Genomic DNA, 23,298 nt, shown 5'->3' with positions numbered 1-23,298 from the left:
CACCGGGAGGGCAGAATTTGGCCGTACACATTTAAAATAAGTTTGGGTTCTCAACCTCAAATGGCTAAAAAGACACATTTTTAAACTCACCCAAGAACATCCAGACAGCAAACCGTATCCAGGTCCCTTTATCCAGCTGCATCATGAGATAAACATTCACAAAAATACTCAGAATAGGAAGTAAAGGCAAAAGAGGTACCTGAAAAGAAAGAGAGACCAGTGACGTCCGCAGGTCATGATAACACACAGACATGAATGTCCCTTGTAAGCAGGAAGCTGCCAAGCCTCATCTGCCAGAGGCTCCTGGAGAAGTGATGAGTCTGTCAAAACGCAGCTCTCCATTCTCCCAAGGTGAGGACCACCATGAGCACCAGCCCCGTGTGCACAGAAAGCCCTTTGGCTTGGATTTTCCCTCTAGTTGCCACCACCAACTAATCATCTTCCTTCCAAAGCCCTTTCCACTATCCCGCTCTGATACTGTTAGCAGCATCGTCGTCATCCTTCCCTACCTGGGAGTCAGCTTTGATTCCTCGCTCTCTTTTTCACCTCACACCCAGGACCCCACCTAATCCTGCTCCTGCTTCTCCTACAATTCATCCCCCTCCTCTGTGGCCTCCCTCTCTACCCGCTCTCCTTATCCCAGTCCATCCAAAAAGCTGATGCCAAAACCATCTCCCTTCACTGCTGCTCTGGCCACATCATCCTATTTCTTGACTCTCTGCAAAAGCTTCCTCTATTCCAGCCTCTCCTCTTCACCTCCTGGGCTCTGCGCTCCCACTTACATTTCAGCCCTCCTCTCTTCCACTTCCCCCTCCTGCTTCCTCTGTTCTGCCCCAAGTGTCACTCTTCTCACTCTCTCCTAACTTCACGCCTCCCTGTCCACAGGACAGCCTCACAGTTAAAATATGCAAAGCTCCTTCATTCTCTACACCAAAAACCTGGCCATTCCATGGCACATTCCAGCTTCAGTGACCACTTGCTGCTTCCTTTCTGTACTGCACAGATTATTTGTTCTGTACTGAACCAGTTTGTGCCCACAGAACATAAGCCCTTCAGGGTTTTGATCTGTGATTTGCTTGGCTCAGCATATGACAGAATGAAGTCTGTCTCCAGGGGCTCGGTAGAGGTGCAGTGAGTTGTTAACATACTAATCTTTCGCTTTTGGGAATCTGGGTTTAATGTTGGATCACAAGAGGAAAGTGAGTTTGGCGATCTCTGCCTAGCTCCCAGAGGACATCTCTCTACGTATTCGAGGGCTAGTGCTGTAACAACAGGAGTGCTCACAGTCAGGTTGGAGGTGCACTGGCAGAGTGGTGTGGGATGGCTTAGCCAGTGTTCCAGCCTGAACTGGACCCACTTCTAGCCAAGAAGATCAGCCCCTCTCTTTAATATGCACCAAAATTCTCTCTCTCTTTTTCCTCTCACACACATACACAGCCAGCTCCCAAATAGCTCTTTGCCATTCCTTCCTCACAGGCCGCTTACCTTAAACGAGAGCTTGGTTTTGCTTTCAGGTTGTCTCCAAATAATTAAACCGACAACGAGGCAAAAGAGAACAAGCACGGCAATCACGGCGATAGCCCACGCAGTCCCTTTTATCAGCAGCTCTTTGCCAAGGACAGTAAAGCTACAGCAGCTGACGATAAGTAAACCTGAGAACAAGACAGGCCAATGTTTATTGAATTGTGACTGAGAAAAACATTTGTAATTTCTGATTCAGCTTCTGCATGTTCAGCTTCACTGTTTGAGGGATTTATTTTTAAACCAATCATTTAATCCATGGTTTTCTATGTCTGTTGTGTTGCCCCAGGCAAGCGCTTGGGCTCTAGAACAGTTAATCAAACGTATACATTATCGATTAAGATGCCAAGAAGAGTTTGAAGGAGCTTCCCTAGACTGGCAGCTGGCTCACTGCAAGAGAGATGCCAGCTCACGGCACTCACCTATGATACAAGATGAGATGTTAACCACCAAACCAGAGTGTTTGGAGGGATCTGAGTTTTGGGGAAACAGAACGGCTTTTCGGGAATCATTCTCCTCCTCTTCAGGCAGAAACGGAGCCTGCGATTCACTGGTGCTCACAGACTCGTTGGGGTCCGGCTCCTCCGTTGTTCTAGCCATCTGGTAGGCCAGGTTAGGTTGCTCTGGCTGGTACCTTGGAGAAGGAAAACAACAGCAAAAGAGCACTGCGTTGGTAGAGGGTACAGTAAACGGTCATCCAGAATTAGTAGAAAGCTTGGTCGGAGCTCTCCATGTGGTTATGGACACCTGCAAGGCTTCAGAAGACATGCTGTGGCCAAAATTTACTGAAATGGGAGCCACGTTGGCTACTTGTCTGGAGCCGAAGAGAGCCATCTGGTATGCACAGATGGAAGACACTGCACAGGGATTAGGTAACTGGAGGCTGGAGCACACAAATGGTGGCTCGAGTATGGAAAACATACTGTAGGCAGCAACCCTGGATTTGGGAGGAGCATGGACTAGATGTCCTAATAGGTCCTTTCCCACACTCTTGTGTTATAGTCCCAGAATGCAATGCTCCATCCTTCTGCTGAGCAGAGGCTGCTCAGATCTAGATGAAGAACTGCACGTTGGGTCACATAGGCCCCAATTCTTGGGTATGGCTGAGCCATGCTCAGCAGAGGAACCAGGGATGGGAGATAAAGGTGGCTTTTATGTCACCTTTGAATGCCCCCAAATCCCTTGGGCAGCTGGAGACCGGTTCTCCCCCTTGAGCAATTTAGAACAGCCTCAGGGCAGCTCTGTCACACCAGCTTCTAACAGACCCCCCCAGGGCCATCACCCCAGCAGAGCAGCACCAAAACACAGCACCTAAGCAGTGGGTTGTGACAGTGAGTAATGGATATGGCAGTAGGGAACTGGCTGGATCTTTTAATCAGTCATTTCCAGACTTTCTAATGTTTGGGGAGTTAATTTTGAAGGAACAGCTATTTAGGTCTGGAGGCGGGATAGCTGGACTAGGCAGCTGGCATGCTGTAGCTGCTATTTATTATACAAAACGTGATCATCTCACTGTTGCCTTGTCACCCCATCTATTTGCTGTATCTGCCTATTGTCTCATGTCATATGCTAAGATTGTAAGCTGTCTGCAGCAGGGACTGTTTTTTATTGCATGGGGCCAGTATCTAGTACAATGGGGCCTTGATGCCTGGTCAGGTGCTATCACAATAGAAAGAAAAACTCCTCTAACGCACGCTTTCACCCGTAACTCTCTTTTAACGAAGAGCCTTACTGGTGAATCTCCGTAGGTTTATACCACAAGCTTCAAGTAAAGGAACAGCCATTTCAAAGGGCCCCTTTTAAATCTCTTTTGGCAGATGTATTTTCAATGAAGATGCGTGTGGAATTTTGCAGATGTGCAAGCTCCAGAGAGCTGTCTTTGGCAACAAAGATTAGACTGTTCAATTCCAACGTGAAATCAGTCTTATTGTATGGAGCTGAAACCTGGAGGACAACTAAAACAACCACCAGGAAGATCCAGACCTTCATAAATAGTTGCCTTAGAAGGATTCTCCAGATCCGCTGGCCAGACACAATCAGCAACATCTACCTCTTGGAGAGGACCCGTCAACTTCCAGCAGAGGAAGAAATTAGAAGGAGAAGGTGGGGTTGGATAGGACAAACACTACGCAAGCAGCCAACCAACATCACTAGACAGGCATTGCGGTGGAACCCCCAAGGCAAGCGGAAAAGAGGCCGTCCAAGAAACACCTGGCGACGCGACCTTCAGGCTGATAGCATAAAAATGGGCTATACCTGGAACCAGCTAGAGCAAATGGCCCAGGATAGAGGACTCTGGAGATCTGTGGTTGGTGGCCCATACCCCGACTGGGGTGATGGGCATGAGTGAGTGAGTGAGTGAGTGCAAGCTCAGCAAGATTGCACCAGTCGTGAGAACCTCTCACAACTTATGCAGCAACTCAAATGCTGCAACATCAGGCAGCAAAGTGGGAAACTGAAGCTCCGCTGAACTCAGGCTTCCATTCTTCAGGCCTGCAAGCGGCTGTGGCTTACAACACTAGCTCTACCGGGATAAGGCTGAGGCCTTGTGAGTGCAGTGCTGCATGCCAGATGAAATGCACAGCAGCTTGTAGCAGCAGACAAGGGAGTCACGTGCCCATCCGAAGGACAGGAAGGGAGCTGCTATTTTGCAGTTGCTACACAGGAGAGGAGATTGGGAAATAAAATGAAAACACAGGGATGCCTGGGCAGGGGAAATCCAGCAAGAGGGCACAGGCAAAGAGAACACAGGGAGAGCCCAGGGTTTGCAACTGTGCCTCAGCTCTGGAGGAGTGTCTATCTTTCAACTGTTGTGACTAATGGGAGCATCATAATGGCCTCAACTAGGCTTTGAATAAATGATAAATACTTTACAGTCACCTGGCACCTTTCAACTCCGAGCTTGTTACAAACATGGGGGGCGTGGAATTTATAATTGCTCGGTGGAGCAGGAAAATATTATAATCCCCCTGGCGAGCTGAGTAAACTGAGGCATGAAGCAGCTAGAGACTCAGATTTCAGACGTGCTGACCATGAGCTTCGGGCAATGGGAAGTGTGGGTGTTCAGCACTTCTTAAAAAAAAAAAAAAAAGGCACTAAGGCCCCAATCCTGCAAACACTTATGCACATGCTTAATTTTATCACTATTACTGTTCTTAGCTTTACTATTTACTTACAGTAGTAAAGTTCAGCACAGCATAAGTGTTTGCAGGATCAGGGCGTTAGTGACTTACCCAAGGTCACCCAGCCAGTCTGTGGCAGAGTCAGAAATAGAACCCAGGAGCCCTATGATCAGTTCTTGCTCTAATCATTAGACCACACGGCCCCTCTCCTCTCTTAGCAAGACTCCACTGACAGGCATCCCCGCACTGGCTTTTCCCCCCAGATCCCAACCTAACCAATAGCAGGGTTCCTGGGCATGCAGTGAGTCCTTGCACAAGGCAATGTGGCTTGAGACTGCTTTACCACTGGAGTTGATTCCTTGGTGGTTCATGTGGGGGGAGCTGTGACAGCGGAGCCCGGGTGCATCAGACATTTACAATGACTTGAAGTCTGGAATAGACGTTCAGTGACCCCTTTCATCCATGCAGGAAAAACAGCTGACATTTATTTAAACTGAGACCAAAAGGAAAAAGCTCCATAAAAAAAAGCCTTATGATGAAATGACAGCCCTCGACCTGCAGCATCCTCATCTTATCTCCTCCTTGGTGACAGTGGTGGGTGTTGCAAAAATGGATGGGGGGGAGGCGGGCATGGAAAAAAAGAGGCAGATAATCTTGCACATTGTACTTTACTGAGCACCTGCCCGCTTGTCCCCCAAGGCTGGCTTAAGCCTCCACAGTCACCCTGTGCTTTCAGGCAGCTGAATGCCACTGGCTGCCTTGGGATCCCTTGGATATTATTAACGAACCAAACCAAACCAAACCAAACCCACGTGCCACACCTGGGGAGGAGAAAGCGCGAGGAGAGAGCAGCTTAAGGCATTGGGCACGAAAAGCCCCTTTGCTCTTTATTCTTTGCAAGGAGAATTAGGTCCAATTCCCTTTGCAAAGAAATAATAATAATAAAAAAGTGAGAATGCAAAATCCAAGCCGTGCGCCTGGCCACCCAGAGCAGTTGGGGAGGGGAGGCACTTTGCAAAGGGGGTGGGAGGGATTTGGGTTGTAATTGCACCAATGACGTGCCTATTTAGTGCTTTGCGGGGAGAGCGAAAGAGGAGCGTGGGTACCTTTAGGACTTTGTATCGCACCCCTTTTGAAGAGAGTTGTATCAATTCAGGGTTGCCAGCGCATTTTATTTTGTAGTGGATGCTAATAAGAAAGGAAGATCTAGACAGCGAATTTTGCAAGCCCACCCTGGACAAAACAGAAAACCATTATGGAAGGTCCAGTCCAAGGTGTCAGACTGATTCTGTGTTGTGCAAATAATAACTGCCCGGTGGGGACAGGGGTATGAGCCCCTGATCAGTGCTGCCCAGAGGAGGCAGATTGCAAAGTAAATAAATACAGGGGCCCTCCCACAGCACTACACTCCTGCTCAGCTTTGGGTGGGACTGGATGCTAAGTGGGTGGGCCGCAGCCCACCCATGGCTATGCCCCTGTCATGTGTTGGCATGTGTGCTACGTTTGAGGATATTTTATGTTCCCAAGAGATGATTCTTCATGCACGGTTCCAGGATATCATCAGAACATAACAATGGCCGTACTGGGTCAGACCAAAGGTCCATCTAGCCCAGTATCCTGTCTTCCGACAGTGGCCAATGGCAGGTGCCCCAGAGGGAATGAACAGAACAGGTAATCATCAAGTGATCCATCCCCTGTCGCTCATTCCCAGGCTCTGGCAAACAGTTTATCACATTAATCCATACCTCAGTACCAATACGCAGGCTGCCACCAAGGAATAAGCCAGCAGGGTCCCGATGGACATAAGATCCACAAGATCTTTCAGGTCAAAAAGAAAGGCCATGGCAGCTGGGGAGTGTGGAAAACAGAAACTGATAAGCTTGCAGAAGAGTCATGTTATGGGAGTCAAATTCAATATAGTTGAAGCAAGACCATTGCTCTGTCTTCAGATCTGTACTGAGAGAAACCCCAAGGACACATTGGGCTTTGCAGTGTCTCTTGTGAGAGAAGAGATGTGACTCAGGTGTAATGAATACATACCAAACTCTTTATTGCTGCTGATGGACACAGACAGACCCTGTAATCCTCTCTGGTGCCCACACTAACGCAGCCTAGAATGACTCTAAGAGCTTTGTTTGGTCTCTACAGCACTTCCCTCCCACCCTATACTCTGGCAATAAGAACCAGACCGTGGCAGGTTGGCCCTCTTCTAATCAGGCAGGGAACAGAATAGACCCAAAGGACATTCCAGGAGGAATTAGTCAAAGCTCAGGAACTTGTTAACAAATGCCTAAGGCCACAGGGCAGATTCCTGACACAGTTACCTACTGGTATCTGCCCATCTCAGGCTGCTAGGTAAAGGCTGTATACAGCTCAAGAGGAGGTGGGGTGCGTAACACAGGAAAGACACATTCCAGTCTCTTTCTGTCTGTGACTCTTCTCTGCCTGTAATGTTTACTCAAGTTTACAAAACCCCACTGAGGTTTTCAAGTCATGCTGGTAAAAACGTGTGGCAAAGACATGACTGGAGTCACTGGGACTAATCACATCAGAAAGGTGAGCAAGCCTTGGCCATGCGTTGCAAACACATTTTTGGGAGGTGTCACAGGGTAAGTTGGGCCTTAAAGAAGAGCTCAGGCCCCAGCTCCTGCTTGTGCTGCTTTTCCTCCCAGATCAGGTGACTTCAGGCTACAGCAAGGCCTGATGGGAAAGATGGCAGGACAATATAAGGCTCCTTTCTGGTCCAGGAGTGAGCAAGCTGGGGAAGGATTACTGATTTTGTGTGATGAAGGTTGATTGGTGGAGACCCATTGAGGAGAGATACTCTGGTCCCAGTGGGGGGGACGGGGGGAGAGGGAGGACTGTTAAACCCTGCACCAGGGCAGGATTAAGACATAGGCACTACAGGCCTGTGCTTAGGGCCCAAGTTCCTAGGGTCATGTGATCACGTTAGAGCAAAGCATCATGCCACCCATCCAGTTGGACGAAGGCTATTTCTGCTGGCCATGCACCTTGATCAGAAAGTTAAACCAATGCCCCCATAGGAGGCTTTAAAAAGAGCCATATGGGGCTTTAGAAAGGAGACCAGCTAAACACATGAAAGACACAAAATACAAATATATTAAAATAACCTTAAAGCTGTGACACATGCTCAGCCCCCACAACTAAGGCCAGAGTTTCACAAGAGCTGAAATGTCCACAGCATCCATATGTGGTGCATCTAGCACCAATTGCCAGTCCCAGCTCTGGGGTTGTGGGTAAAGAGGAGACATATGCACAGAGTTAGTTGTTAACTATTTAGGGAGTTTTTGCTTTTCTCTGATAGCCGGGAGGCTAAACTTCCCGGATTTGTGAGGGTTGGGGGGCAATCTTACCAGCTGTAACAAATGCCTAGGCCACAGGGCAGATACCTGACACAGTTACCTACTGTTATCTGCCAAGCTCCGGCTGCTATGTAAAGGTTTTATACAGTGTCTGTCACCATGGTACGTAGGCACAGGCAAGTCTACAGCCACAGGGACCCTGGGTTGGGCTTGCCCACCTTCTGCACGAAGCTAATTTTTTTTTAAAACCATAGCAGCGCACAGTGAGTGGAGTAAGGTGCTACTTGGCATGAGTAAGGAAGGCAGTAGTGGGTTCTGAGAGAGACCCCATGAGAAAGATCTATATCCACAAAAGATATTTTGTGTTTCCCTAGTCCTGTGCTATTCAGACTTTGGGAACCCAGAACTAAGCTCAGGAAGCCATGTTGTGGAAATAGAGAACACAATATGGAGGATTAGAGCTGAGTTGCTGTATTTTCCCCATAGTGGAGCATATTTTTGCTTTCTGTGCGTTCATGCAACTCTTGGCACTTACCTGCCACAGCCCCTGAAGTTGCCGTAGCTATTGCTGGGGTTTTGGTTCTCTTGCTGACCGTAGCCAAACATTTAAACAGCAGTCCGTCTTCTGCCATAGCATAAATTACTCTAGGCATCGGAAACATGGAGCCAAGAAGGCTAAGGAGAGAAAAAGGCATTATCTACTAGTACAGCTCTCATACCACACAGGGACCGAAGGTAGAAAAATGGAAGTGCGTTAATCGCAGCCCAGTAGCGGAATGGCTTTAGTTAACAAAGCTTCAATTCCAAGGTCTTCCCCAAGTGCTGCCCCCACTACACAGACATACTACTCACTGCTGGGAACGAGGCTCCAGATGTGCAAATTTGGATACCTAAAGCTAGGCACTTAGGCCCCAGATCCTTAAAAGGCCCTTAGGCACTTAACTCTCATTGATTTCAACGGGCACTAGGTGCCTAGGACCTTGGAGGATCTGTGCCCTACATCCAGATTTCGGCTCCTGCATGGAAGTGGCCTGATTTTCAGAGGTGCAGAACACCCAAAAACTGCACTGGTTCCATGGAGCTGTTCCCACTTACATCTGCTCTGTCTGAGTCAGTTGTGTCTTGTTTCCCCAGGGCTACTGGTAAAAGAACGCTTCTTTTTTATGTATTCAAGAGACACACAATTTCAGACGGTCCTTAAGATGGAGGTTTCCTGAGTCACAAATGGGAGCTTCCAGCTCTGAAACCTAATTCTAAGAATTCGTTTGAACCTTTTGACACAGGGTGAAATCCTGGCCCTATTGAAGTCAGTGGGCCCGGATTTGACCCAGAGGGCCTGAATCCTCTGGCACTTACCCCAGCATAGATCCAGAGTAACATCACTGGAGTGGAGTTACACCAGTGTAAGGGACATAGGACTAAGGTCCTTAGCTCGTAACACACAGAAAGAGGAGGCAATGGAAATACAAATCTGCACTGAGAAGGGTACAAGAGAATAGCATCTCACCTAGTAGAAAGGGCACAAAGTGAACCAACAGCCACTGCATAGTTGGCACCCTCCCAGCCCACGTACTGGAATGCATTGGGTAAAGGACTGTTTGGATCAAGCAAGTAGTAGGGCATCATGAGCGTGAGGGCAGCTGACACGCCAAAGTAAGCGACGAAGCAGATCAGGAGCGAGGCGACGATGCCAATGGGAATCGCTTTCTGGGGGTTTTTCACTTCTTCGCCTAGAACAAAGACAGTTAAGTTGCAGCCACAGACAACAAAAAGACTAATTCAACGAGACTCCCAGGTGAGGTGGGGCTTTCAAAGGAGCCTGAGAGAGTAAGGTGGCCAGCTCCTAGAAACAGTCAAGAGGAGCCAGGCCTGCCATTTATGTCCCTGGAAATCTCCCTCATAATCACGGCCTTAAAGGGGACTGCCACCACTTTGTGTGACAAGTTTTGGAGTTGAATGTTTGAGAAGAATCATTATCACTACAATTCAGAGAGCCAGCATTCGTTCCAAAATAGGGCCGGGTGCTTCACCCCGATACAGTTGCTCTCATTTTTAATTCACAGGGGCATCGGGCTCTCTGAATCAGGTTAATCTCTGGTGTAAGTTCAGTGAGTTCAGAGAAGACTTTGGCCCTAGGTGCCCCAGCAGGTCAAAGGGAAGGTGCTCTGCTCCTATTGGGAAGCACTTGAGCTAATTGGAAAAATGGACCCAAAAAAATCTCTGTGGAAATTATCTGTCACTTTCCTTCCACAGGATTCCAAAGAGGGGGGCTGAATTTTCATGTATTCAAAATTTTCTTCGAAAATGTATCCATTTTGGTTTTGACACTTCATAGATTCATAAAGTCCAAGGCCAGAAGGGCCCACTGTGATCATCTAGTCTGACCTCCTGTATAGCACAGGCCATAGGACTTCCCCAAAATAATTCCTAGAGCAGATCTGTTAGGAAAACATCCCAGCTTGATTTAAAAAATTGCCAGTGATGGAGAATCCACCATGATCCTTGGTTGGTTGTTCCATGATGAATTACCCTTACTGTTAAAAATGTAGGCCTTATTTCTAGTCTGAATTTATCTAGCTTCAACTTCCAGCCATTGGATCAGGTTCTACCTTTCTCTGCTAGATTGAAGAGACCGTTATTAAACATTTGTTCCCCAGGTAGATACCTACAGACTGTGATAAAATTACTCCTTAACCTTCCCTTTGTTAAACTAAATAGACTAAGCTCCTGGAATCTAATAATATAAGGCAGGTTTTCTAGTCCTTTAATCATTCTCATGGCTCTTCTCTGAACCCCCTCTAATTTATCACCATCCTTCTTTTGTCCATCCTTTCTCCTCCCTCACCCCCATCTCAGTTTCTTTTATTCATTTTACTCCGGGGGAAATAAAGATGAGAAAACTCCCCCAAACCTACGTTTCCATATTATGAAACCGAAAACTTTGAAAACAAATGTTTTGCCAAAAATTTTAATTTTGAAAAAAGGCCATTTTTCTAGCCACCCCTACCCCCCCAAAAACAAAAACCATTAAAACCTGTGACTAGCCAGCAATCTTGAGCACCTTGTAGATCAGGACCCATGAGGCCAAGAGACTGTCTCAAGATCATACAAGACGACCATATCAGAGCTGGGGACAGAGCCCTGTCTCCTGACTCCCAATCCTGTACTTAGCCCAAGATCATTTCTCCCCACTGCCCCACACTTCAGCATAGCGCACCGCTGCATTTCCTGGTTTCAGCTAGGACAGTGCAGTGGAAGCCTATTCTTGAAGTTTTCCAAACCAACATAAAATGGGAAGTCCTGGAATCTCACAAGAATAAAGAATGGATGGGCACCATCGGGATGTGCTGTTCAGTGAATGAAACCAGAAATATTATTTATTTCCATTATAGTAGCAACTAGAGGTTCCCAGTCAGGATCAGGGACTCAATGATCTAGCAACTGTACAAATCTAGAATAAAAGATGTTCCCTGTCTCAGAGTGTACAACGCAAGTCTTAAATTTAGAAACAATAGGCGGGAGAAGAAGGATGGATGGGTGACCCTAAAACTGAAAAGATGAAGTGATTCCATAGGACAGCTAGTGCACAGCATGATTTCCTGATTCAGCTGAGAAGAGGTTTGAGTCATTTGTAAATTGTGTCATGTGACGTTACTGAGGGCAGCCAAGCTCATAATGGGAAACAAGTGTTCTCTCACAATGAGAGCTTTCTGCTTACCTGTGGTGGCAATACAGTCAAATCCTACGAAGGCGTAAAAGCATGTGGCTGCCCCTGAGAGGACTCCATTGAATCCAAAGGGCATAAACCCCCCAACACCATGCTTCAGATCTACCTGTGTTTGACTGAAAAGAACAAGAGATCAGGAGAGATTCTGCCTCAGTACAGACACCTATCTGAAGTGCGTTCCTGCAACCTGTAACAGAATCCACCCTAACTGGAGCTGGAGGGAGAGAGCTTTCAGTACACATGGTCAACAAACTTATAGAGGAGATGATGGCATTTGCTACAGTTTACACTACATAGAGATTTGAGTCAGCCTGTGACCGGCTAGTGAACACTTTGAACACTCAGCATTTAAGGCTTGCTCAGATCGTCCATTGTTTTCTAGGGTTTATTAACATGGCTGAGGTGGGAGGAGGAGGGGAGAGGAAAGACTGAACTTGGTCTCCTAACATCTCAACCTGGCAAAAAAGTTTAAACTTATTTAATTCTGAAAATGGTGAATGGATACAAATGCTCAAAGGAAGTTTACCCACTTTCAGGTCCTCCGTTGATCTATTTTAAACAAAAGTTTATTTTAAATAACTCTGGCCAAAATATGGCCTCATCAGATTTTAATTTTCAAATATTACATCTCCTGCTTACTACTGTAAGGATTTTTAGGTAGGCCCTAAATCCTGAAAATACTTAAACCCGTGCTGCACTCTGAGCAGTCCCATTGTAGTAAACAGGGCTACTCTCAGCGAGTGAGTTAAGCACGTGCATAGATTGCAAGTAATAAGGGCCCAAAGAAGGTGGCCTACAAATGCAATCATGGAATTGGTCAAGAGGAAACCTTTCGTTTTAACAGGTAATTTCGGGTATGTCTACATTGAAGCAAGGAGTGAGCCTCCCAGCTCAGGCAAACCAGCTTGTGTTAGCAGGGCTCATGCTAGTGCGCTAAAAATAGCGGCGTGGACATTGTGGCATCAGTAGAGGCCTGAGCTCCGACCCATCCTGAAATCCGGAGGCTAGCTCAAGCCTCTTCTCTGCCATAATGTCCACACAGCTACTTTCAGTCTGACAGGTCAAGCCCCACCAGCACTAGGGAGAAAAGGGGAAAACTTAGATCTCTGTGGAAAAAATCCTTCCTGCCCCAGTTGAATTTTTAAAAATAATTTTACCAATTTTCAAAAATGTGACTAAAATGCATTCAATTTCTGTGGGCAGGGAGAAGTGCAAAATACCATGTAACCTCGGTTAAAACTAGCCACTAATAAGGCAGCTAAATGAAACTCCACTCACAGTCTGTTCCTCTAAGGTGTGAGCCTGCGCGGCCGCACACGAGGCCATCAAAGGCCACGCAGCAGCCGCACATGTGCGCACACAGGTGAGTGGGGAGAATGTGGAGGGTTAGGGCAGTGGGGTGAGGTAATGAGGGCTCGGGGGAGCTTGGGGCATGCAGGGCTTGGGAGGAGGGGAAGATGCCTCAATCCCGTGGCCCCAGTTCCGGCCAGGGCTGCAGCAGGGATGGGAGAGGCGCGCCTCTCCCCTGGCAGCAGGGATGAATGAGGCGCCTCTCTCCCAGCCCCAGCTCTGGCCAGGGCTGCGGCGGGTACGAGAGAGGTGCCTCTCTCCCCTGGCCCCAGCCCCAGGGCTGCAGCAGCCAGAGAGAGACGCCTCTCCCAAGGCTGGGGAGGGGAGAGACGTGTGTGTCTCTCTCTCTCACAAACACACACACACACACACACACACACACTCTGTGTCACACACATACACACTGTCTCTGTCTAACATACACACACACACACACACACACACTCTTTCACACTCACCTCCCAACATATTTGTGTTGTTGTTGTTACTTCTTGATACTTCCTGCAATGCACATATATTCTCTGTAATTTTATTCTTTCAAAGTGCTACTTTATTTTTTTGACTGGTCTATGCATTTCATAATTTTTATTTCTCTCTTACGCTTAAATTTAATTCTTTGAGTAGTGAGTTCTAAAATGCCTAACCTGTCCTGGCTGGTGTAATTATCCCTATGGTAACTTTAAAAAAAAAAAAAAATCTATATAGGTTTTTTTGTTTCTACTGGTGGCGCACATCCGCACATTACCTCGATATTGGTACACATAACAAAATTCATTCCGCACATGGGTGAAAAAAATTAGAGGGAACATTGCTCACAGTAGCTTTATACCTGTTTGTGAGTGTTCTCACACTGACCTCCAGTTTTGCTTGTGTAAATAACTGTGGGCACAACTTTGCGCCTATAATTAAGGCATTAATAAAAATTAAATTAGGGCCATTAAATAATCTAAGCCCTGGATTTGTCAATTCAGTCAGCTATATAGACAGCTAAGTCCCCTAAGTTTGGAAGCCCCATTACATGTGAAAATAATTTAGACAGTCGAATGTTGATGTTTCTGGAGATGCAGCTAAACTATGCACAAACCCCAGCTCCCCTGGCACATGTCACCAAAATGCAATTCTAATGGGTGAAAAAGCTGTAACTAAAGTGAATAATTATCACGACATGCAGGGCAATGCTGGTGCTGAGTCATGTTGTGTCCTCTTGTACAGAGGGAATTATTTACCAGAGAATAAGTCCATTATGGGCTGAATCCTGAAAACCAAATGAGGCCCATAAAAGGCCCTACATGCATCTGAATCAAATGGTCGCAGTGCAGAGGGGTGGGCAGGATGTGGGGAGCCCAGGCCAGGGGCCTGCACCACTCCAGCTTGCTGTAGAACTATGCTTTCTGGGATTTCCCTGCACCCAGGCACAAGGGGCTTAGGTAGCAAGCCAGGACTGGTAGAGCCATTAGTTCCACCAGCCAAACAAGCCCATGGAGGACATGCAGTAGCAGCCTCAGAGCAGCTCTGCTGCATTCCACAGCCTGAGGGAGGAATTCCTGCCTCCACAATCCCTGCCAACCTCTTCACTGCCGAGCTGCCTGACTCAGGCCTGGGCCAGGGAAAAAGATTTGCAGCATCATGATAACTGGATTTCTGATTTGCACACAGCAATGCACCCAAATAATCCGGGATTTACATTTTAACTGAGGTGCTTAGGGCAGATTTCAAAGGTATTTACGTATTGAAGATTCAGATAGGTACCTACTGGGATGCAATAGCATTCAAGCAGGTTAGGTGCTTAACTGCATTGAAATTAATGGAAGGTAGGTGCCAAATCTGCTTGAGCACTTTTGAAAATCTCACTGGGTGCCTACTAGCCTACTGGGCCATTGACTTCAATAGGTTTGCCTTAGTACTAATGGACCTCATGCCTTGGCCCACTCCCAGAAGTTTCTCTACATCCAAAATTACTATAAGCAGGTGCCTGTGTATTCACTTCTAAACGGGTCCATTATGACTACTACTTTCATTGTGTTAATTCACATTGCTGATAAACTGACTTGTCTCCACCCTGAATTAACAAGTGATGTAATGACAGCTGACACTTCTGTGCAGCACTGCTACCTGGGACTATCTCTCCAGATGCTAATCTGCTTTTTTTCCCCAGCGTTAAGAGTTGTTCTGAGAAGAGCTGCTTGCACTTTGTGGTTAAACAGTATAATCCATACATTTTTGCAGCAGTTAATTGCATTTGCTATGTATCCCTTTTTTATTAGTCAGGTTTTTTTCTTTTTGCACAGCAAGGGCCGGATCCTGAACCTGTCTAACTAAGCAAAGGCCCATTAACTCCCATATGGAAATAAACCACGTGAGGATTTGGCCCAAAATTGTTTCTTTCTTTTCCTGTCCTTCATCTAAATGCAGATTCATAAAATGGAAGCTTTCAACAGCAGCAGAGCCCTGGCCGGAAATAACTGCGCAAATTCCAGAAGAGGCAAGAACCAAGTGGGTGATCAGTCCCAGGTTTAGGAGAAGAGAGGGATAACTTGACAGCGCTGAAGTGTGCACAGCGATGACAGTGTTACTAGAAGTGGAATGAGCCATTAGCTTCACCGAAAATCTCCTAGTACATTTACTGGTTTAAATGACTCAAGCTGGACAACGACTATTTAAATGCCTTCCAGCACTGTATATATGCCCAAACTATGGTGGAAAACAACTATAAAACATTTCACTGCTCAAATGATTTCAGAAACCGTAGGATTCATCCAATTTAAGCACTTAGGAGATGTTGTTACAGAAATAGAGCCCAACCTTAAATTCCTTATTCAGAGCCAGAATGTGTCCATGTCCCTCTCACCCTCTTAGCAATGAGATCCTCACAGGGGTTTTCTCCCACATGGCCTCCCAGCTGTGGTTTTTAATCACAGGTGATCTAATCTCAAGTGTCTAGTCAACCCTCCCTCATGCAGAGCTCCCACTGACATTCATGGGATTTCTGCCTGAGTGCAGACCGAGTGACCACTTGGCAAAGCCTTGGAATTTGGCCCATAATGACGATGCGTGAATCTCTGAGTGGTCCCTGAAAACGGATCGACTTGAATAAGCAAACGTGAGAAGAGAAGAAATGCTGTGACGTACTTGTCTCTACATGAAGCATTGGTCGTGTTATAGATGTCGTCGATGGTGAGATGCCAGTTTTTGACTGATCCCTTCACAAAGCCTGACACCATAACGAAGCCAAGGACGAGAACGTTGATGCAGGTGAATATTTTGTTTACCATTGCGGATTCTTTCACTCCACAAGTTAAAAGCCCTGGAAAAATTACAAAGAACAATCAGCCATTCCTTCAACAACAGTACATGGCCCAGCCGCAGCAGAGCAAAGGGAAGCCCTGACTTTTTGTGCATGTCTCTCTCACTGCATTATTGTGCTAATAAAATACCATTTAAGTGGTCTCTCTACACTGGAAAGCTGCTAGGTTGAGTAAAAGTCTAATACAAAAAGATAGGGTCCAACCCTGCAAACCTTTTTTTTCTTGAAAACAGTCTTATTAAAGTCAATAGGACTGAGCCCTTGGTAAATACAAACTCCATCCAGAGACCACAGATCAGATTAGCTCTAGGCCTTGGAGAAAGCATCATTGGTGATTTTTGTGAAGTACCTCATTGTGGTCATGCAGGCCCTGGCTAAAGCGCAGAAGGCACCAGTACCAGCCATCTTCAACAGTTCCTTGGGAAGATGGGCAGGTCTCATGCCAGTGCAGGGATCAGACACAGCAGGTCAGTTACCTGACACTTAAATTGAACGAATCATAAGAACAAAAGAATGGCCCAACTGGGTTAGACCAAAGGTCCATCTAGCCCAGTATCCTGTCTTCCAACAGGTGCCAGTGCCAGGTGCCCCAGAGGGAATGAACAGAACAGGTAATCATCAAGTGATCCATCCCCTGTCGCTTATTCCCAGCTTCTGGCAAACAGAGGCTAGGGACACCATCCCTGCCCATCCTGGCTAATAGCCATTGATGGGCCTATCCTCCATGAATTTATCTAGTTTTTTTTTTAACCCTGTTATGGTCTTGGCCTTCACGACATCCTCTGGCAAGGAGTTCCACAGGTTGACTGTGCACTGTGTGAAGAAATACTTCCTTTTATTTGTTTTCAACCTGCTGCCTATTAATTTCATTTGGTGACCCCTAGTTCTTGTGTTATAAATCACAGAGGAAAAGGTCATGGGGAAAATCCTGACCCCACTGTAGCCAAGGGGAGTTCTGGCATTGACTTCACTGTGAGCAAGATTTCAGCCCATTTCTTTAAAAACTTTCATCTTAATGAATAGCATATTTTTAAAAGTGCCAGCAATAACAACGAGTCAGCACTCTGCATTTAGAATAACAGATTTTGTTTCTCTTTTTCAATCTTTAGCTAATAACTAGCATTCCTACTCCCTTGCTTGCTGTTTAAGAAAGAGGTTACCTGTGTAACCAAAATCTAACATGTAGTCTTAGTGATAAACATCAACATGAAGTGTGAGCAATGCTTAATTTCTAATGAAAGAGGCGCTGAGGGTCAAGCAATTAGATGCCAGGGCTCAAGCAATTTTTTTACATTCATCACTGATGCAGCAAACCGAGAGGTGCCGGGGCTCTGAACTGCCAAGCCTAGAGGTGCCAGGGCTCAGCCCTGGCACAAATTAAGCACTGTGTGTGTGTGTGTGTGGGGGGGGGGGAAACACTGTGATGGGACCAGGATTTGGCCAACAGAGAGTTTATTTCACTCACAGATGTGGAGTTCATAGATTATATGGTGAGAAGGGACTGTTGTGATTGTCTAGTCTGACCTCCTATACAACAAAAGCCCAAGTTTGTATTTTTGAAACAAGGAAATAAGCAATGAAATAGACGGTGGACACAGCAGAAGATCTAGATAAAGCAGGGTGGGCAACCAGAAAATAAGAAATCAGGCACCAAAAAGTCGGTGATTCTCAAGAGCTGAGACAGGCATAAACTACAGGGCATATATACAGTGGCAGAGCTAATAGAAGTGGGGGCGGGGACACCACGGGCTTTAGGTGCATGTGTGGCACCTTTCTCACAGGGCTTTGGAGCGAGAGCCTGCTGTGCACTCACCTGGCAGCAGCAGCTGGGCCCAGCTCCCGGCTCCAGGCATTGTGACACGAAGCACAGGGTCGCAGTACCACGTGACCTTGTGTGCCATGTCACAACACCACTCACTCAAATTTGACCCGGCTGCCTCTCTGTCTTGCTGGGCCAAACCTGAATGTTGCAGTGAGCTCGTGCGCCAGGTCGCAACGTCAGGAGTGAGGAGCCAGTCCCAGCCCGGGAGCCACCACTGCTGCGTAGTGTGGAGTGGGCTTGCTCTCCAGCCTGCCACCAATGACCCAGTTGCAAAACCTAGCTCTGCCACTGCTTATATGTGGAAATAAAGCTGCTTATTCAGAAGCTTTCTGCAGCTGCAAAGGTTTAGCCTTTTTTCAAAATGTTCAAAATCTGAAGAGGTTTCCCATGCAGTAGAAAAAAGCTGCTGACGCAGTTTTACTCTCAAATAGCAGTGGGTGACACTCTACAGATAAAGAAATTTAAGTAAGCACATACGTTTGACTACTGATCCAAATCAAACCCAAATGGAACCTCCGGGGCCAAATTCTGATCAGTCAGACCACTTTACATCTGGAGCCACTCCATTACATCTAGATTAACTGAGTACAGAATCTTCCCTCACATCTGCTAACTCAGAGCTCAGCACTTCAAGCCCTGTACATGAGGGGTTCTGATGGACTTCAACGGGAGTTCTACACTCATCAAAGGGCTTGCAAAAACAGGGCCTACGGCTGGGAACCTCATAAGAACATGGTTCCTTGTGAGAGTTCTGACACTTCCTGCTTCTGATCAGGCCTAAATTATTGCAAGAAGAGCCTCTGTTGTGGTATCATGGTATCTCCTACCCGCTAGGAAGCATACAGGTGCAGGGAAATGATTTTCTTTTAATGAATATGTCGTTTGACAAAGTTTTGAAAGGTTCAGTCTGATATTTGGGTGAAAGTTCAGCTGGGTTTTCATTTTAATTCTTGCTCTTGTACAAAATACTCCCTGCATTCCAATCGAAAACCGAAGACATGTTTTGGATGTTATGGAAAGAGAGAAACCAGTTTATTTTTCATGCAGAATTATTTCTCTTGAGTCCTGCAATCACTGCTGCAAATTGAAGTCCACATATTTTAAAATAAACAGTCATGCACCAGGGTGTTACTTAGTTCCGTCCTTTCCCCCCACATTTTCCTGGCCAGTGTGCTATATAAACTGGCAGATCATCAGAGTGGGAGTTAGAATAATAGAACAGAGTCCCTCTGCAATAGCTTTAAAAAAAAGCCCTCCATACCTGTCTCAGGGTAACAAATCTCCCTGTCTTACTCTACATGGTATAAAGATTGATTGTTTCACCAGTGTTCCTGTAAACACCTTGAATGCTCCCCTAATGAAAGAGCTCGCAAACAGGATGTGCAGAGTTTGAACTCCAGAGCTGCTAAATAGGTCAATCCGACACTTTGGGCAAACAAAAGAGCCTTTAATAAATTGTCCAAAATAAATGAGGGTTTTTGCTCGTTCACCAAAAGCAAACAATGAAATTACAGAAAAGTAAGTATCATCCCAGCAACGTTCCCAAAGGTTTTACCTGTTAAGATGAAGATGATGAGAACAGAGAAGATATCTGGATATTCTGCTAGCACCCCCGGAGCGTTCATTGTCATGTGCTCTTGGCAGAAGCGCTCAATGTGCTTGCCTATGAGTTCATCAAACGTCGCACTCCATGCTCTGGCCACGCTTGATGTTCCTACCAGAAAACAGGAAGGAAACACAGCACTTTTCATGATTAGAAAATATTTCTAAATGAGCGGCATTACTTACTGCTGCATGACAGCAGCAGGGATCAGCCCAAGAAGGGTGCAGCTGACCCCTGCTATTCAGTTAGCAGGGGCGAATAGTGAACCCTCGTCCACGGGTCCACTTGGAGGTTCAGCTTCTCTACAAACCCAAATCTCAGGAGACAACCCCTCTCGCAGAAGTCCTATCCTAGCAATTGCTTACCCTCCCCCCAGCAGCCTTCATGGCCCCAAGATCCCTTGTGAGGAAACCGCTTCCCACACTGGAGTAAACCACTTACTTCAAAGGTGTTCCACTAGTGTAACCGCTGGTGTGAGAGGAGAAAGAAGCCCTAAGACGGGAAAAGGGGGATGAGCAGGTTAGCAGGAAAAGCAAATCACAGGAGGGTATAAGATATACTGGGCCTCCTCCTTTTAAGTCACAGTGTTATCCCCAATGCTGTACATCCCTCCCGTGAGCAGGATCAGCTCCCACTGACTGAATGGGAGTTGAAGGAAAATGCAAACTGGTCCCTGCTTTGCGATTCAAACCTGAGGTTACAGGGAGATAAATTCTGCTCAGTCACACTGCTGAAAATCCAAAGTGACTCTACTGATTCCAGCTGACTCACTGGGAGAGTGGGAGCCAGGTCAGTCTTTAACAGAGAGCAAAGCAGGACCCATATATTTCAAACCCAATTCTTGAGCTACTCAACCACCCCACAGCTTGAAGTGTTGCCTAGGAAATAGAAGCTATCATATAAGAGAAATCCTGGAGTGCGGGGTAAATCCATGTTCAAGTTCTACAGCAGGGACAGAAAAATACCGCGCTGCAAGATAAATGCTGAAATGCAGCTCGCAAATTAGGACAAGATGTAAATAACTTTGGAGCTTTTGAAGATTAAAAATCCCTCAACACTCTTTCAGCATTGACACTTCCTTTCCTTCTCCTGACCGTCTAACTTCTTTAAATGCATGCATCTAATGCACATCTAAGGAGCTACAGAACAGACCAGCATTCAAATTGGTTTTATCTAGGGGTTTTTTTTTTTTAATATATATCCTCAAAGCAGTGGTTTAGGCTACAGAAGTTCCCCATTGCTGACAACAGGTGCAGCTGATCCAGTGCTGACCACGCTTGAGCTGCAAGTGTAGTAGACAGAGAACCAACATCGTTCAGTGCCATTCCAGTAGCTGTAGCCAACACCTGCTGAGACACAATGTAGTCCCAGTGACTTCAATAGGATGAAGTGTAGCAGTAGGTACTACTCCAAGGAATGAGTATTGGCAAGGTTAGGCCCCACCAATGACCACTTATGACTATATAGCACCATTTTTTATAAAACTTTTCACCCTAACAACTGTAATTTTTTCCTGTTAACACTGATGTGAAATCTTACAACTGAAACTGAAATTAATACCAAGAACGAGAATTCTAATTGAAAATACAGGCTGACAAACTAATTCTCACAGATCCACTATTTAGCCAAAAAGACCTGAGTGACGGTCTTGTGATCATTATAAACTAATAATGACAATCTAGCCTGGAAGGAGCCCCATGCAGCTGTGCAGGGAAAGATAGGGCATAACTGAGTCCTGCAGGGCTTGCCCATATCTCAAGTCCAAGCACAAGGGGCTAGGGGAAAGCAAGCTCCATGTTACTCAGTCCTATTTAGCAGGGCATCACCCCCCTCTAACAGATGTTGATGAGCCTGCTACAGCCTTGGCCTAGGCCGACATAGGTAGGTCTTTTCGCTCAGGCAATAAAGGCTCAAGCCACAGGGCCCAGGTTCAAACCACATGAAGGTGTGGTGTTACAAGTCACTACCCCCTCTTGTGAGCAAGCTGGCAAAGAAGGGAATGGAGTAGAGTGACACCCATCCCGAATTGGGCAGGACAGTGTCGAAATGCAGACTGCATGACTCTGGGATAGTGTTGCCAATTTTGGCTGGATGTATCCCTGGAGATTTCATCACATGACATAATCTTTAATTAAAGATTAATTTTTTAATTCCTGGAGACTCCAGGCCAATCCTGGAGGGTTGGCAACCCTACTCTGGGACAGCAATTGTCCCAGATTCCCTCCAGTGCTGCTCTGTGCCCAAGGCTCAGGGGTGATGCCAGCCTTTTCCCGGTGGGGTGGGCTGAGGTGGGCCCCCTCTTGCCATGAGGCTCTGCTCCCTGCTCCACCCGCCCCAGGCCCTGCCCTTGCCCAAGCCAGAAGCTAGAGCCGGGCAGTAGGAAGAGCTGCCCAGGGAGTTCAGGCCACTGTGGAAAGCCCTGGAACTTCCACATGCCCTAGGCGGCGCACCTTGGCAGGCAGGGACAGGCGCCGGGAGCTGCTCTCGGGCACCCTGTCCCCCCGTCCAGGGCAGGTGAAGAGCTGCCTGTCCCTGGGCAGCTCTTATGACGGCCTGGCTCCAGCTTCCAGCCTGGCCAGGGCCTCAGGGGGAAGAGGAGGAGCAGGGGTCGGGGCCAGGGTGTCCCACGTTTGACTTTTGAAAAGGTGGTCACCCTACAAGGCAGCGGCCAGTCTTTGCTCTGTCCTCAAACAGATCAACCAGCAGGACAAACCTGGCATGAGGAGGAAAGTAAGAAGAGGCTACGCCCTGTAATGCACTGTAGTAAGTTACTTCTTCCCCAAGAGCAAGGAGGAAGGAAGGAAGGAGTCACAATTGTTGTCCTGGACTCCCCCTGGGATGCGCCTGCTATGCACACACATGCATATTTGGGATTTAGAACTCTGGTTCAAACAAGTTTGTAGGTAATATTTGAGCAAGATATTTTTTCCCCCAACAGTTTTATCAGGGAAATAGTTGAGCTGTCTATATTTAAGGGTATTCTACCTGAATGTTACTTTAACACAGTCCTACGGTAATAGTTTAGTTTAATTTTAAGATGATACAAATATTATTGTTTTTATTATGCCACCTTAAAATAAATCACACCACATAGCCATTTATAAAAAGGTTAGGGTGTAGTATGAAAGCCATAAGGAGAAGAACAAAGGTCTCAGAAATGCCAATCTAAGCCCAGATCCTATGATTAACTTTGCTCAAGTGAATGTGTTTGCAGGATCAGGACCATGCGACCCTATCTAGCCCGAAATCCCCCTGACAGCTTCTGCTTTATTGGTTCTCTCATACCATGGTGATAAAGGCCATATAAGTACAGTAGCTAGATAAACGAGAACTGCTGGACTACAGAAGTTTTCTATTTATTGCTCCAATTAAACCCTGGAGGATGCATCTCTAAGAGGCAATTAACATTTTTCTATAGAACAAAACACCTTGAGAGGAACCTATTTTGGAAATCTGGAAGTGTGTGGGGGAGAAGGGGGATCAGTTTGTTTGGAGTTTTTTTAAACTACATGTTATCCCCTTCCTG

At 46.5% G+C, this 23,298-nt stretch overlaps 1 protein-coding gene across 1 annotated transcript in view; it reads right to left on the bottom strand.

Moving 5' to 3' along the window:
* SLC7A1 (solute carrier family 7 member 1) overlaps positions 1-23,298 on the bottom strand; it is a 66,774-nt gene that overhangs the window by 305 nt on the left and 43,171 nt on the right. Inside the window, exons 3-11 of the mRNA XM_065419805.1 lie at positions 19,725-19,883; positions 16,173-16,347; positions 11,685-11,809; positions 9,474-9,696; positions 8,502-8,641; positions 6,389-6,491; positions 1,944-2,155; positions 1,486-1,652; positions 91-199 (exon numbers count right to left, since the gene is read on the bottom strand). Of these exons, the coding sequence (XP_065275877.1) occupies positions 91-199; positions 1,486-1,652; positions 1,944-2,155; positions 6,389-6,491; positions 8,502-8,641; positions 9,474-9,696; positions 11,685-11,809; positions 16,173-16,347; positions 19,725-19,883 (1,413 nt within the window). The remainder of the gene's footprint in view (positions 1-90; positions 200-1,485; positions 1,653-1,943; positions 2,156-6,388; positions 6,492-8,501; positions 8,642-9,473; positions 9,697-11,684; positions 11,810-16,172; positions 16,348-19,724; positions 19,884-23,298) is intronic.

This window comes from Emys orbicularis, chromosome 1 (genome assembly GCF_028017835.1).
Source record: "Emys orbicularis isolate rEmyOrb1 chromosome 1, rEmyOrb1.hap1, whole genome shotgun sequence".
In the NCBI taxonomy this organism is placed as follows: Eukaryota; Metazoa; Chordata; order Testudines; family Emydidae; genus Emys; species Emys orbicularis.
Note: the sequence above shows the minus strand (reverse complement) of the source record. Positions and strands in the feature narration are given on the sequence as shown.